Genomic DNA, 15,989 nt, shown 5'->3' with positions numbered 1-15,989 from the left:
TTGGTCCCAGGCATCCCAAGGGTCTCAGGAAAGCAGACAACTTTCTGCATATAAAATTATAAAATCACTCAACCACAGGCAAGGCCAGGGAGGGAGAGTGCTTCTTGGAGAGATGGACTCCAAGAGGCTTTTGAAGTATGGTCAGATCTTCACCAGGGAGAGGTTGCCCGAGGATCAGCGGGGGACAGCCTCCTATGCAGCAGCTTGGCACCTGCACCAAGTCTACCAACTCAAAAACCAACCTGGCTAGCGTGCTTCATTGACTTGTGGCAGGCCCAAAGATTCCAAGCATGGTGAATGTTCAAAATACTCATGGGCCAGGTGCAGTGGCTCACACCTGTAATCCCAACACTTTGGGAGGCCGAGGCGGGCGAATCACTTGAGGTCAGGAGTTCAAGACCAGCCTGGCCAACACGGTAAAACCCTGTCTCTACTAAAAATACAAAAATTAGCCGGACACAGTGGCTCGTGCCCGTAGCCCCAGCTACTTGGGAAGCTGAGGCAGGAGAATCGCTTGAACCTGGAAGGCAGAAGTTACAGTGGGCAGAGATCACGCCACTGCACTCCAGCCTGGGTGACAAAACAAGATTCTGTCTAAATAAAAAAAAAAAAAATTGAACTGGGCGCCGTGGCTCATGCCTGTAATCCCAGCACTTTGGGAGCCTGAGGTGAGTGGAGTTCAAGACCAGCATGGCCAACATGGTGAAATTCCATCTCTACTAAAAATACAAAATTAGTTGGGCGTGGTGGCACATGCCTGTAATCCCAGCTACTGGGGAGGCTGAGGCAGGAGAATTGCTTGAACCCTGGAGGCGGAGGTTGCTGTGAGCTGAGATCGTGCCATTGCACTCCAGCCTGGGCTAAACTCCGTCTCAAAAAAAAAAATTAAAATACTCATGGGAGTAACATCTCCAAGGAACCCAGAGTTGCATCATTGATTCGCTAAGTACAACTGACCTCATCTCTTCATTAAAAGAGCTCTTCTAATGACTTTCCCAGATGCAGACTTTTTCAGAAAGAAATGAAGCTCTGAGCTGCCATCCAATCACAGGCCCTTCTGTTTGGGTAGGACCCTGTGAAGCAGGAGAAAGGACCACATCAGCTCCATTTTACAGAAGAGGAAACTGACCCTTAGGGAGGTCAAGTGACTTTGCCTGAAGCCACCTCGCAAGCCCACACCACTTAAACCTGGTCTCCTCTGACACAGTACCCAGGAGCACTCAGACACCTGCTGTTGCTGATGGCACAAAAACAGGCCTAGAAGGGCAAGCAGGGAGGGTCAAGATAATCTGAGAGTCTGGGGTCCAGGCCTCTGCATCCTTGCACAGCGGCCTTGGACTGGGAACACTGCCATCAACCAGGGAGGGGGATGAAAGCAGCTTTCACAAAGCAGGGTCTGAGGTCCTCAGACAGGCCCCCTTTGTGGACTTCCTTTCCCTCCCCACCCCCATGCCGGCTGCCAGTAGCATCGCCCTCTTTGAATGGCTGGCTTGCACACACTGGAAATTTGCAACACAAATGCACGGCTTGTCTCCCTCTCCGCAGAGCCTCACTGCCCCAGCCTTTTGGGACCTTTTAAAGTCTGCCTTTCTCTGGGGCACTTTCTTTCTTCAGCTCAAGCCCCCAGCCCTAGATGCAGCCACAATCACTAATTAACGCTGGGTTAAAACACGTCCTGGGAAAGTGAGCTGGGCGGCGACCGAGGCGTTCTCATCACCACTGGGAGGACAAGGACAAGGCGGCGGTGGGAATCGGTGGAAGGGGCTGGGTTTTCATTCTCTGGGTTCTTTCTAGCTCCGCATCCTCCCTACCCCCCGCCCCACTATGCTCTTTCTCAGCGGGTTTGAGAATTTACCGCAAATAAAGCCGGTCACCAAGATGGCTCCCAGCCCTTCCCGCCACCAGGCTGCCACCAAGCTGCCTGTTTTCTCAGAGCTCAGCTCTGAAAAACTACAATAACTGCTACCATTTGCCAAGACACTTACATATCCGACACCAACATGCATATTTCTTTTTCTTTCTTTCTTCTTGTGGAGACGGGGATCTCGCTGTGTTGCCCAAGCTGGTCTCGAACTCCTGGGCTCCAGCAACCTGCCTGCCTCTGCCTGCCAGTGTTGGGACTACAGATGTGAGCCACCGCGCCTGGCCAAGCATATTTCTGGTTCTCACAACAACCTGGAGTGGTAGTTCTTATCACCCCATTGTACAGATGTAGTAACTGAGGCTCAGAGAGATTAAGGGATTGAGCTTGCCTAGAATCTCACATGGGGCAAATGGCAGAGTTGGTTTCAAATCCAAATCCATTTGTCCCCTAAACCTGTGCTCCCATTTGAAGCTTCTCCCTCCTCGTGTCTGATGATGAACTCCCGGGTTTACATGACTTCTCCCTTCTCTTGATTCTTGGAGCGTTTATACTGATACTGTATCCCTCTCTGGACCTACCTGCCCGGGGTAGTTATTCAGCTTCCTCCTGTAGCTCTTTGAAGACAAGCACTGTGTCCAAACACTCTACGTTCCTCATAGCACCCCAGAAGATGCCATGCGGAGGGGAGAAGCCCACCCCACTCCCCTAACTGCAGAAAAGGGACCAAGCCACTCGGAGCTGGACAGCTAATCCAGCAAGCTCTACATGGGCCTAATTAGTTGCTTAAGAGAGGTCTGTGGGATGAGGAAATAGATGCTCATTTAAGAACTTCAGGGACAGACCCCCATCGCTGCTGGGGGAAAGTCAGTGGTACAGCCATTTTGGAAAAGACTGGCCGTTTCTGAAAAAGCTAAACCCTCATTATATGACCCAGTGATTCCCTTCCTAGGTACCCACCCAAGATTAATGAAAACATGTTCACACAAGGTATCCTACTGAAATGTTCATACCAGGCCGGGCAGGGTGACTGACACCTGTAATCTCAACACTTTGGGAGGCTGAGGTGGGAGGATCACTTGAACCCAGGAGTTTGATAGAGAGAGACCCTGGGCAATATAGAGAGACCCCACTGCTACAAAAAAAATTTTTTTAATTAGCTGGGTGCAGTGGCTCACACCTGTGGTCCCAGCTACTCAGGAGGCTGAGGTGGGAGGATCACTTGAGCACAGGAAGTCAAGGCTACACGACAGAGCAAGACCCTGTCTCAAAAAAAAAAAAAAAAAAAAGTTCATAGCAGCATAATTCATAGTAATCCCAAACTGGAATCAACCTAAATGTCCATCAAGGTGAATGGGTAAACAAACAGTCATACATCCATACAATGGAATAAAAAGGAACAAACTATTAATACCTGGATCAACATGGATGAAGGTCAAAACATTGTGCTGGGTGAAAGAAGCCTGACACCAAAAAGTGCGCATTTTATTTGATTTATTATGATTTACTCATTATATAAAAGATTCCATTTACAGGAATTTCCTAGCAAAGGAAAAACTGTGAGACGGCAGATTGGGGGTTGCCTAGGGTGGGGAGCAGGAGCGGGGACTGCGAGCAAATGGGCTACAGGGAACTTTTGGAGGGACAGACATGTTCCAAAACAGGATTGTGGCAATGGTGGCACCACTGTATAAAAGTATGAAAACTCATGGAGCCATAGACTTAAAACAAATGAGCTTTATGATAGGTGAATTGTTTTTTGTTTGTTTGTTTTTGAGACGGAGTCTCACTCTGTCACCCGGGATGGAGCGCAGTGCTGCGATCCTGGCTCACTGCAACCTCCCTGGTTCAAGCAATTCCCCTGCTGCAGCCTCCCAAGCAGCTGGGATTACAGGCGCATGCTACATGGCCTGGCTAATTTTTTTGTATTTTTAGTAGAGATGGGGTTTCACCGTGTTGACCAGATTGGTCTCGAACTCCTGACCTCAGGCAGTCCGCCTGCCTCAGCCTCCCAAAGTGCTGGGATTACATGCGTGAGCCACCATGCCTGGCCAAACTGTGAAAGTTCTTTTTTAAAAAAAATTTGGAACTGGTATAGGCCCAGGAAGGGCCATAGTGTGGGGCAAAAAAAAAAATCGGAAATCAGAAAACTTTTTTTTCCTTTTTTTTTTCAATAGAGACAGGGTGTCTGTCACTCCATTGCCCAGGCTGGAGTATGGTGGCACGAACATAGCTCACTGCAGCCTCCAACTCCTGGGCTCAAGTGATCCTCCTGCCTCAGCCTCCCGAGTAGCTGGGGCTGCAAGGAAGTCAGAAAACATGTTTGACTCATAGCTCTTCCAGTTACTGACTAGCTATGTGGTTGTGGCTGAGCACGTAACCTTCTATGCCTATTTCCTCATTTACTGCAATGACAAGAACAGCAATTGTCAAAGCTAAACTGTGAGGTCTGCCCTCTGCCAGGTCTGCCCCTTATGCAATGTCACAATACTCTTCACCCAACAGACTCATAAATTGAGCTCTATCACTCCCGTTTTACAAATAAGAAAACTGAGATAGGGCGTGAAGTCTGTAGCACAATGCCTGGCACAGAGTTTCAACCGAGGCTGGATTCTTAGTCCCATGTCTTCTCCAGCCAACTCCATGTAACCTGCATCTGTGCCCTGGCCCAGCATCCACGCTGGGTGACCAGCTCTGCATGGTCCGCACTTTGCATTTCCAGGAGTCACCCCACACTTCCTGACTGTGCAAGAGCCCATAGCCCTGGGTCTCCCAACTTTTTCGTCTGCTCCCTGATGCTGTGACCTGCACTGTTTTTTAAAAAATGGTATTTAATTTTTGGCCAGGGCAACATAATGAGACGTCATCTCTACTAAAACAAACTTAGCTGGGCATGGTGGCGTGCAACTGCAGTTCCAGCTACTCAGGAGGCTGAGGTTGGGGATTACTTGAGCCCAGGAGGTCAAGGCTGCAGTGAGCTGAGATCTCGCCACTGCACTCTAGCCTGAGCGAGACCCTGTCTCCAAAAAATTAAACAAATAAAATAATAATAATAATTAATTTAAAACTATTAGCCTATTTATTTATTTATTTATTTATTATTTTTTGAGACACAATCTCATTCTGTCACCCAGGCTGGAGTACAGTGGCGTGATCTCCGCTCACTGCAAGCTCCGCCTCCTGGGTTCAAGCCATTCTCCTGCCTCAGCCTCCCAAGTAGCTGGGACTACAGGCATCCGCCACCACACCTGGCTAATTCTTTTGTGTTTTTAGTAGAGATGGGGTTTCACCATGTTAGCCAGGATGATCTTGATCTCCTGACCTCGTGATCCGCCCGCCTCGGCCTCCCAAGGTGCTGGGATTACAGACATGAACCACCACGCCCTGCCTTTTATTTTTATTTTTTTTGAGACAGTCTCACTCTGTCATCCAAGCTGAAGTGCAGTGGCGCCATCTCGGCTCATGCAACCTCTGCCTCTGGGGCTTAAGCGATTCTTGTGTCTCAGCCTCCCCAGTAGCTGGGATTACAGGCATGTGCCACCACGCCCAGCTAATTTTTTTGTATTTTAGTAGAGATAGAGTTTCACCATGTTGCCCAGCGTGGTCTCGAACTCCTGAACTCAGGCAGTCCGCCCACCTTGGCCTCCCAAAGTGCTGGAATTACAGGCATGAGCCACTGCACCCGACCGCTATCAGCCCATTTTTATTTTATTTTATTTTATTATTATTATTTTTTTTGAGGCGCAGTTTCACTCTTGTTGTTCAGGCTGGAGTGCAATGACACGATCTTGGCTCACCGCAACCTCCGCCTCCCAGGTTCAAGCAATTCTCCTGCCTCAGCCTCCCTAGTAGCTGGGATTATAGGCATGTGCCACCAGGCCCAGCTAATTTTGTATTTTTAGTAGAGACGGGGTTTCTTCATGTTGGTCAGGCTGGGCTCGAATTCCTAACCTCAGGTGATCCACCCACCTCAGCCTCCCAAAGTGCTGGGATTACAGGCGCGAGCCACTGCGCCCGGCTATCAGCCCATTTTTAATCCTTGGGGATCTGGCCTGACCTGACCACTTTATATCCTGGCCAGCAAGGTGACATACCACTCAAGCCTTGCTTCTATGAGAAACATCCCGTATTTGCTAGATGCCGAGAACATGGCTCAGTGCAGGATAAGAAGCAGAAACACAAAATAGTGTTGCTAAGGGGACTCTTGGAAACTACTGGCTTGTAATTGTGACCCATTGAGGTACCTCAGGGGTAGGCAAGGGAGTCTCCACTCCACTTCCCCCTCTTCAACCACAGTAGCCCCGTATTAAAAACCTGTTTCTGTAGGTTTCCAAAGAAAGAGTTTTGCCACTTTTTTAAAAAAGTTTGGGCTGGGTGCAGTGGCTTACACTTGTCATCCCAGTACTTTGGGAGGCTGAGGCAGGTGGATCGCCTGAGGTCAGAAGTTCGAGACCAGCCTGGCCAACATGGCAAAATCCCATCTCTACTAAAATATAAAACTTAGCCAGGCTTGGTGGTACGCGCCTGTAGTCCAAGCTACTCTGGAGGCTGAGGCAGGAGAATCACTTGAACCTGGGAGGTAGAGGTTGCAGCGAGTCGAGATTATGCCGCTGCACTCCAACCTGGGCGACAAAGAGAGACTCCCTCTCAAAAAAAAAAAAAGGTTGGAAGTTGCTGTTCTATGTCAACTCTCAAGTTTCCAAGTAGAACTAAGGCCTGGAGGGTAGAAGTAACTTCCTTCTTTTTTTTTTTTTTTTTTTTTTTTTGAGACAGAGTCTCACTCTGTCGCCCAGGCTGGAGTGCTGTGGTGTGATATCGGCTCACTACAACCTCCACCTCCCGGGTTCAAACAATTCTCCTGCCTCAGCCTCCTGAGTAGCTGGGATTACAGGCGCCCACCACCACACCCAGCTAATTTTGTATTTTTAGTAGAGACGGGGTTTCACCATGTTGGTCAGGCTGGTCTCGAACCCCTGACCTCGTGATCCACCCACCTCAGGCTCCCAAAGCGCTGGGATTACAGGTGTGAGCCACCGCGCCCAGCCAGGTAGAAGTAACTTCCTAAGGGTCATAGAGTCATGATTGACAGGCTTGGGAGAGGCAGCAGGTCCCTAGACTCGAGGCTTGGAGTTCTTTCCATACTTCCACGATGGCCGCCTGGGAAACCAGAGCTTCTGCCTCCTATGCTTTTATGTCATTTGTGAGGATTTCTTAGCTATAGGCTAGAGAAATCTGGAAACACAACTCTCCCAAGGTTTTCCATCTCTTCCCTCTCACTTCACACTTCTCTGAGGCAACTGCCAATGTCTGGCTGCCTTGACAAATGACGACGGATGCTGTTGAAATCAGCCTGTGACCAAGCAGGTGTAAATCAAATAGTGCAGAATTCTGATAATTGGATGACAAGGGAAATAGTGAACAAATTCCCCACTAAAGAGAGAATAACGTTTATTTGTAATGTGTCTTCCCAAAAGTGAAATAAAATTACACATGGACAAAACTAAATTATAAGAACTTTTAAAAAGGCACATTTATCTTGGGGAATCAATCAACTCTTGGTGTTTCACTCTTATGAGAATTCCAATTATTTTTAACACATGTTTTTTCTTTTTTTAAAAAATATATTTTTTGAGATAGAGTCTTGCTCTGTCACCCAGGCTGGAGTGCAGTAGTGTGGTCTTGGCTCACTGCAACCTCCGCCTCCTAGGCTCAGGTGACACTCCTGCCTCAGCCACCTGAGTAGCCGGGACTACAGCCGTGTGCCACCACACCCAGCTAATTTTCAAATTTTTTTTGTAGAGACAGGGTCTCATTATGTTGCCCAGGTTGGTCTCAAACTTCTGAGCTCAGGCAATCCACCCGCCTCAGTCTCCCAAAGTGCTAGGATGGCAGGTGTGAGCCACTGCGCCCAGCCGAGTTCTCCAATCATTATTATGGCAGTATATATTCTCTATATCCTCTTGGAATGATGTTGCAACTTTGTACTCTGTCCACCCTGTCAAAGGTAAAGGGAGACTTTTCCAGGAGTCTTAATTTGCAAGGGGCCAAACCTCTTTCACCTATTAGGGTTTGTCAGTGTGATGTGATGCTAAAAACAGTCCTTTGGTTGACTTGTGGGTAATTGATTCTCTGACGCTGACAACGCTTAGGAAAATGAAGGGATAAATGATGGGGACGCCAGGCGGCTGCCAGAGCCAACACCCAGCTCAGGGCCCCTGGACTGGAGCAGTGCCTCGGAGCAGGGGGAGATCTGCCGCATCAGGTGAGGGGGTGGCCCTGGGGGGCTGGGTGGGGGCAAGAAAAGTTAACCTTCTCACCAACTCAGAAACACTGGGTCCAAGAGGTCCACCACCATCCTCTTTACCCATGGACTGGTGAGTACATCTGAGCCCCTCTCTGGATAAAACCACCCCTCAATAGGGGCTCTGGAATAGGCTTTTGATGGTGCTGTTTGGGGTTTCTCTTAACTTGGGCGCGTGGCGGACTGGCTCCAGGCGTCTGTCGCAGGCGTTGAGGTCTCAGTGCTCCTTCAAGGGTGCTTGGGCAGGCTTCAGGGGCAAATGTGAGTTGGCTCGATTTTCCTGTCAGCGATGGGATTCTGCCATGGATCAGAGATGAGCCAAGTGGCTGTGCAAATCAATACTGCTCGTTGATCACTCAGAACTGATTCAATGTAATTGCCGGGAAATTGATCACATTTTGCTTTCTTGCTCAATTGCAGCTGCACTCTTTACTCCAGGTTTTAGACACAATTATCTGCCCTTGGAGTCCTCCGCTACCCCATGCCTGTCTCCTGATCCTTGCTTTAATGATCCTGAAGTATTTGTGTCTTTCACCATAGACTGCCTCAAACCCCTTCTGGAAGGAGGTGGAGTATCACTCTTTTGAATGACAGTTCAAGATGCTTCCTCATTAAAACTTAGATTTCTTTTAACTTGGAATGCTGTCGGTGAAACAGTTTATAAACCAGATCAGGATGTTGATGCTTTGGGGTGCTCAAATTTCAAAGGGGAATATTCAAAGAAAGTTAAAGATGTTCTTTCCCTGGGTTTTCAAAAATGGCCTTGTGAATTTGGGTGCTTGGGACCTGACCTCTGTCGTTAGCTGCAGGTGAATCTGCAGAATTCTCCTGACATTCCTGACATGAAGGCTGGCAAAAGGTGCCAATGGATGTAGATTAAGTGCCTGTTTATCCTGAATCCAGGCAATCTCAAGTACATCTAATCACAGAATCAGTAAGCACTGCAGGAAGCTAACCAATGATCATGACAGATTATAAACTCTGGAGTGCCTTCAGTCATCAGAGTTGTCCCAGCACTGTTGGGCTCGGCTACACTTCATTCGGTGAATTTTGACTCCGTAAGCTGTCATGTGGAATGTGTCTGTTGACAGCTATTTCATTTTATTCTTTGAGATAGGGTCTTGCTCTGGCACTTAGGCTACAGTGCAGTGACACTATCATGGATCACTGCAGACTTAACCCCTTGTGCTCAAGCAATCCTCCCATATCAGCCTCCAGAGTAGCTGGGACTACAGGCATGTGCCACCATGCCTAGATAATTTATTTTATTTTATTTTTTGTAGAGATGGGGTCTTTCTATGTTGCTCAGGCTGGAGCTCTTTTATCCTTAGTGACATAACCTCTATTCTTATCTTACCCTACACTGGCTAATTCTTGTTGTTTCCCATTTTCATCCAGTGGGATCTGCAAACCCATGGATTAGGTTCTCATAGCTCAGAGGTTGCCATGGTGTCTTGACCTGGGGCACAGGATTTGCGGCAAATGTTGAGCCCCTTGGTTAGCTTGTGCCGTTCCTGAGCCTTTCCTTGAATGAGCGGGGTATTATCATGTTTGCTGTAACTTGCCCTCGCCATCAAAGTCTGCCCTTCGATAAGGTTATTTTCAACTCCTTGAAACTACCGGGTGTGCGTAGGGAGGGGCCAGTCAAGCAGGTGTTCCTGTCTGTCCCCATTCTTTCTTCCCCAGAGGCCCAACGACAAAGAGCAAGAAGTTTTCCTTTTTTTCAGACCCTTTCCCACGTGCGGGTGATGGAGGCTGAGGCCCCCTGTGAACGGGGAATGCTGTGAATAGAGCATTGTACCTGGGAGGCTGCTGCATGGAGCGGGAGGAAGTCTGCTGGCTTGGGAATGGGGAGGCCCATTCTGAAGTGCCCACTCCAAAACTAATTTGATGGAGGACCATGGAAAAGGTCCTCTGGGCTCTTTTCCTCAGATGTAAGAGGAGCATGGGGATGCCTGCTCCAGAGGGAGACTGCAAGGGTGGGTTGTAGAGCCCGGAAGGGCACAGGGGCTGGAAATCACTTGTGTCAGTCCTCGGGAGAAGGAGCAGGAGCTCAGGAGGCAGAGGGAAAGCTTAAGTCAAGACAAGGGGTTTGAGCTTTATTCTGGAGGGAGTGGGGAGCCAAGGGCTTCTGAGCAGGGGAGGGAGGTGATTGGGGACCTAGATCTGCCTGAATCTTTAAACATCAGCAGCAAAGAAGGCAAGAAAGCCAGGCGGCAGCTGAGAGACAGGAAAGGCAGTGGTTTCTGTCAAGGGGTCCTGCTTGTGTCCAAAGATCTCCCAGCTTAGGAAATTCCACTTCTGGAGAGGCAGCCTGGACCAGGTGGGAAGAAGGGGGACCAGACATGGTATGGTGCGATGAGGACGACGGAAGGTTGCCGAGCCTTGGTCTGAGGAACAAAGGCTTAAGTCGATGTGAGACATATCTAAAGGGCTGGTAGTTTGGCTGCAGGTGCAGAGGCTCTGGCCCAGCAGGCGGATGTTACACAGCCAGCCCTCGGGGCAGATCCCATGTTCTCATCTTTTCTCTAGCTCCAGTCCTTACCGGAACAGTAGAGGCTTAACGAATATTTGCAGGAGAAGGAGATTTGGGCTTGACACGATGAGACAAACTTCCTAACAATAAGAACTGCCTGGGCCAGGCATGGTGGCTCATGCCTGTAATCCCAACTCTTTGTGAGGCTGAGGCGGGGGATCGCTTAAGCCCGGGGATTTGAAACCAGCCTCGACAATATAGTTAGACTTTATCTTTACAGAAAATTTCAAAATTAGCTGGGCATGATGGCACATGCCTGCAGTCCCAGCTACTCAGGAGGCTGAGGCAGGAGGATGGCTTGAGGCCAGGAGTTTGAGGCCAATCATGAGGCCATGATTGCACCACTGCATCTCAGCCTGGGCCACAGAGTGAGACCCTGTCTCAAAATAAATAAATAAAGAACCACTTGGAAATAAGCCCCAGGGCGTGGGGGTAGTGAGCTCCCTGTCATTCGCTGGCAGCCAGTGCTCACTCGAGCAGAGCAGGAACTGGAGGACAGCCAGTGTGCGATCGGGGCTGGGGGGTGGGGGGAATGCTTGTGTCAGGGAGGGAGGGACTGACCACTGAGGCCTGGGCTGCTGCTCACTCCAGCTCTGCAGGCACAGGGTCTCAGGTTGCAATGAGTGGTCCCTGTGAGTGCTGCCTGGGGGCCCAAGGCATCCCTGGGTTAGAGGAGATTTCAGTGCCTTCAGAAAGGAGGGTGATACCCTGAGAGGGCCAGGAGAACAAGCTGGGTTCTGCTAGCGCTGGCCCTGCCTGCCAGAACTCCTCAGCAGGACCCAGGAGCAGGAGGGAAGGAAGCCATGTCGGGAGATCATGGGAAAGGTGGGGGTGCTGGCCATCTCCGGGACTGGCTGGGCCCCTGGATGGATCTATACCCCCATGGAGGAGACATCCTGCTGAGAGGGAGAAACCCATGGAGATGGGAGGACCGAATTCCTAGGGGGCCAAGTCCCCCGATGGCAGCCGTGTTTCCATGCTCAGGCAGGTCTGGGCCGACACAGTGGCACTTGTGCAGGGGCGGGCTCTGTCCCCTGCTGGCTGTTCTTCCCCTAATTGCAGAGCATGGTGTCCGCAGGCCCCAATTAAGGGTAGTTACAGGACCTATGAGACGACTGTGCCACGCTGGCTCACCCGGCTCTTCGGTCTCTTCCAGGACTAAAACCCTTCAGCGAAATCTAAGCGTCTGGAGCAAGACTTAGAGCCCTTCTCCCCTCTCTCCAACTCCAAACAAAATTAAAACAGGAAGAGCCTGCCCTCTCAGAGGGTCAGTCTTAGGTAGCCACAGCAAAGGTTTCTAGAGAATTCCCTATTGGTTCAGGCACCTCACCTCACCAGATCCTTACAGGAGCCAAAGTAGGAGGTCTAGTTACCATTTCGGTTTTATGGCCAGGGAAAATAAGGCTCAGAGAGGTGAAGCCACTTGTCCTGGGACACACAGCTAATAATGACAGCAGAGCTAGGATTTGAATTTCCAGTTTGTCTGACTCAGAGCTGAGCAGTTACCCTTGTGCCGTCACTGCCACACTGGATGGGGTTGAATGAGGGGGCATTGAGAGAAGGTTCTTTGACCTTCCCCATTCCTTGCTAAGGGATCCCATTTTATTTTATTTATTTAATTTTTTTTTTTTTTGAAACAGGGTCTCACTTTGTCACCCAGCGTGGAGTGCATGGCATGATCTTGGCTCACTGCAACCTGCACCTCCCGGGTTCAAGGGATTCTCGTGCCTCAGCCTCCCAAGTAGCTGGGATTACAGGCACATGCCACCACTCGTCTTATTTTTGTAATTTTAGTAGAGACAGGGTTTCACCAGGTTGGCCAAGCTGGTCTCAAACTCCTGGCCTCAGGTGATCTGCCCACCTCAGCCTCCCAAAGTGCTGGGATTACAGGCATGAGCCACCGTGCCTGGCCCCAAATCCCACTTCTAATGCCTTATGGCAAGGGGAAATTTCTCTACCATTACTGGTTTTCAGTTCAACCCTACGTGGCTGGCAGGGTAGCTCCATCACACCCATTCTACAGATGAAGAAAGTGAAGTCAGAGCGGGTGGCTGGCAGAGGCAGAATGTGAACCCGGGTCTGTCTGACTTCCAGAGTCCGGATTCTTTTTCCCATCCCACAGTTTCCAAAAATCAAGGACCAAGGCTTGCCATGGAGTCAAGCCCAGGGCTGGGCCAGTTAAGGCCATCCCTATGGCTGTGGCTACACCTGACCTTCCTCTCCTGTCACTCTGCAGGTGCCGCCCCCGGGTGAAGGATGCCACTCTGGGTGTTCTTCTTTGTGATCCTCACCCTCAGCAGCAGCTCCCACTGCTCCCCACCTCCCCCTTTGACTCTCAGGTAAGCAGCCCCTGGGGAAAGTTCCCACCACTCCCAAGCCATCCCTGCCATGGGGCAGGCGTTAGTGAATGCAGACTCAGCCCATCAGCTGGGGCCCAGCTATGTCTCCAGGCAGCACCCACTGCCCGTCCTTGCAGGGGAGGCAGACACGGCTTCACAGAGGTCACTCAGAGGGGTCTGAGTCTCTCTTGGAGTGAGTGGGACAGATGGTAACAGAAGGATCTTGCAGAGACATGGCGAATGCAGCCGTGACTGTCCTCTCGCCTGGCCTCCACCCGCCCTCTGACCCCTGACTCCTTCTGCACAGGATGCGGCGGTATGCAGATGCCATCTTCACCAACAGCTACCGGAAGGTGCTGGGCCAGCTGTCTGCCCGCAAGCTGCTCCAAGACATCATGAGCAGGCAGCAGGGGTAAGCAGGAGTTCTAGTGATTTCTTCCTACACTCTGCAGCAGAGTCTCCAGGATCTTGTTCCCTACAGGAGACCAGGGACCAAGTCAGATCTCTTCCTTGGCACAGGAAGTGTCATTTCTGGACTTCCCATAGCAAAAGGGTTCCAGCGTTAAACCTCAGCTTACCTCCACACCTACCATGTGCCTCTTCCGGCTAGGCTCTAACAGTAACCACACTGGTGGTAGTTACCATTTAATCATGACTCCATGCCAAAAACAAAGGCTCTGCCCTGGGACATTTATAGACCCTTGGCACAGTGCTGGGCACACAGGATGGCCTTGGTAGTGTCAGCTACTATTATTCTTAGTTTCTTGCTTTCTTTTTTTTAGAGACAGGGTCTCATTCTGTTGCCCAGGCTGGAGTGCAGTGGAATGATCATGCCTTATTGTAAACTCAAATGCCTGGACTCAAGTGATCCTCCCATCTTAGCCTCCCAAGTAGCTGGGACTACCAGTATGCACCACCACAACCGACAATTTTATTTTTTGTAGAGATGGTGTCTCACTATGTTGTCCAGGCTGGTCTCGAACTCCTGGCCTCAAGCGATCCTGCCACCTTGGCCTCCCAAAGCATTGGGATTACAGTTGTAAGCCACCTTGCCCAGCTTTTAGTTTCTTCTTTAATCTTCATAACAACCCTTATCCCCATTGTACAGGGTTAATAGCTTTTTTTTTTTTTGAGACAGAGTCTCACTCTGTCCCCCAGGCTGGAGTGCAGTGGCACAATCTCAGCTCACTGCAAGCTCTGCCTCCTGGGTTCACACCATTCTCCTGCCTCAGCCTCCCGAGTAGCTGGGACTACAGGCGCCCGCCACCACACCTGGCTAATTTTTTGTATATTTTAGTAGAGACAAGGTTTCACCATGTTAACCAGGACAGTCTCGATCTCCTGACCTCGTGATCTGCCTGCCTCAGCCTCCCAACGTGCTGGGATTACAGGCATGAGCCACTGTGTATGGGCCCAGGGTTAATAGCTTTTAAAGGACACACAAAGAGTGGCAGAGTTTGGAGCAAAACTGCCTGACTCTATAGCCTGTATGTTTTTTAGTTTTTACTTTGAAAAAAATCTCAAACTTACAAAAAAGTTGCAACAAAAGCACAATGGACTTCCATATACCCTTCCAATTCCTAACATTTTATCACATTTGCTTACTCTATATCTATAGCTGGATATAGATACATACACACAGAAACACATATGCACATTAAATGTTGTTATCATTTTTGCTGAACCATTTGAGAGTAAATTGCAGTCATCATGACCCTTTACCCTTAGGTACTTCTGTATGTGTCTCCTAATACCTAACCAAAGGACATCTCCTTACATAATCATAATATGATTGTCAGTTATAATCCATTTTCATATTTTACCAGTTGTCCCAAAATGTCCTTTATGACAATTATTTGTTTTTCTGATCCGGGACCCAATCTGGGATCATGGATACCATTTAGTTGTCATGTCTCTTCAGTTTCTTGTAATCCGGAATTGTTCCTCGGTCTTTCATGACATTGACAGTTTTGATTAGTAAAGGCTAATGATGTATAGAATGTCCCTCATGTTGAATTTGCGAGACATATCCCCATGATTAGAGGATGCATTCCTCTAATGATGATTAGAGGAATCAGGTGATGCACTCACAGAAGTAATGTTGTGTCCTTCTCAATGCCTGGTATCAGGAGGCACAGGATGGCAACTTGTGCCATTATTGGTGGATATTGGTAGATGGTAACTTCGATCAGTTGGTTAACATGGTGTCTGCCAGGTTTCTCCTCTATAAAGTTATTTTTCCCTCTATAATTAATAATCTGTGGGGAGACGTTTTGCAACTGTGTACATTTGTACTACTGTATTCTTCACTACTATATATACTGCCTCCCTAAGTGTGGCTGAATCTAATTCAGTTGGGTAGAAGAGTCCACACCAGATATTGAAATAGGTGTAGGGATATACCCCTGCCTCTCCACATCCTACCCAAATAGCAACTAGTTCTCTTTTTCTAACCACATAGAGAGAGAAACCAAGAGCGAGGAGCAAGGGCACGGCTTGGCCGTCAGGTGGACAGCGTGTGGGCAGAACAAAAGCAAATGGAATTGGAGAGCATCCTGGTGGCCCTGCTGCAGAAGCACCGGTATGGGTGTGTGTGCATGTGTGCTTTTAGGGACTTCAGGGCTTCCTGCCCCATGGTTTGCTGGGAAAAGGAAGAAATCCACTCCTCTCTGAAGGTATAGGGCTCTGCCAAACAAACCGAGAACAAGGACCCTCCTGACAGACATTAAGAACTAGGAGAGGCCGGGCGCGGTGGCTCAAGCCTGTAATCCCAGCACTTTGGGAGGCCGAGGCGGGCGGATCACGAGGTCAGGAGATCGAGACCATCCTGGCTAACATGGTGAAACCCCGTCTCTACTAAAAAATTACAAAAAACTAGCCGGGCGAGGTGGCGGGCGCCTGTAGTCCCAGCTACTCGGGAGGCTGAGGCAGGAGAATGGCGTAAACCCGGGA

The 15,989-nt window shown here is 49.5% G+C and overlaps 1 protein-coding gene across 1 annotated transcript in view; it reads left to right on the top strand.

The window, feature by feature from the left end:
- The first annotated feature begins 10,075 nt into the window (after positions 1–10,075).
- The window catches only part of GHRH (growth hormone releasing hormone), a 9,448-nt gene continuing 3,534 nt past the window's right edge, over positions 10,076–15,989 (top strand). The window contains exons 1-4 of the mRNA XM_017859089.1: positions 10,076–10,096; positions 12,935–13,037; positions 13,345–13,449; positions 15,499–15,618. Coding sequence (XP_017714578.1) covers positions 12,955–13,037; positions 13,345–13,449; positions 15,499–15,618 — 308 coding nt within the window. The 5' untranslated portion in view covers positions 10,076–10,096; positions 12,935–12,954. The remainder of the gene's footprint in view (positions 10,097–12,934; positions 13,038–13,344; positions 13,450–15,498; positions 15,619–15,989) is intronic.

The sequence above is a fragment of the Rhinopithecus bieti genome, unplaced genomic scaffold (assembly GCF_001698545.2).
Source record: "Rhinopithecus bieti isolate Rb0 unplaced genomic scaffold, ASM169854v2 scaffold_38981, whole genome shotgun sequence".
Classification (NCBI taxonomy): Eukaryota; Metazoa; Chordata; class Mammalia; order Primates; family Cercopithecidae; genus Rhinopithecus; species Rhinopithecus bieti.
The sequence above is the reverse complement of the archived record's forward strand: the minus strand, read 5'-3'. Positions and strand labels throughout refer to the sequence as shown.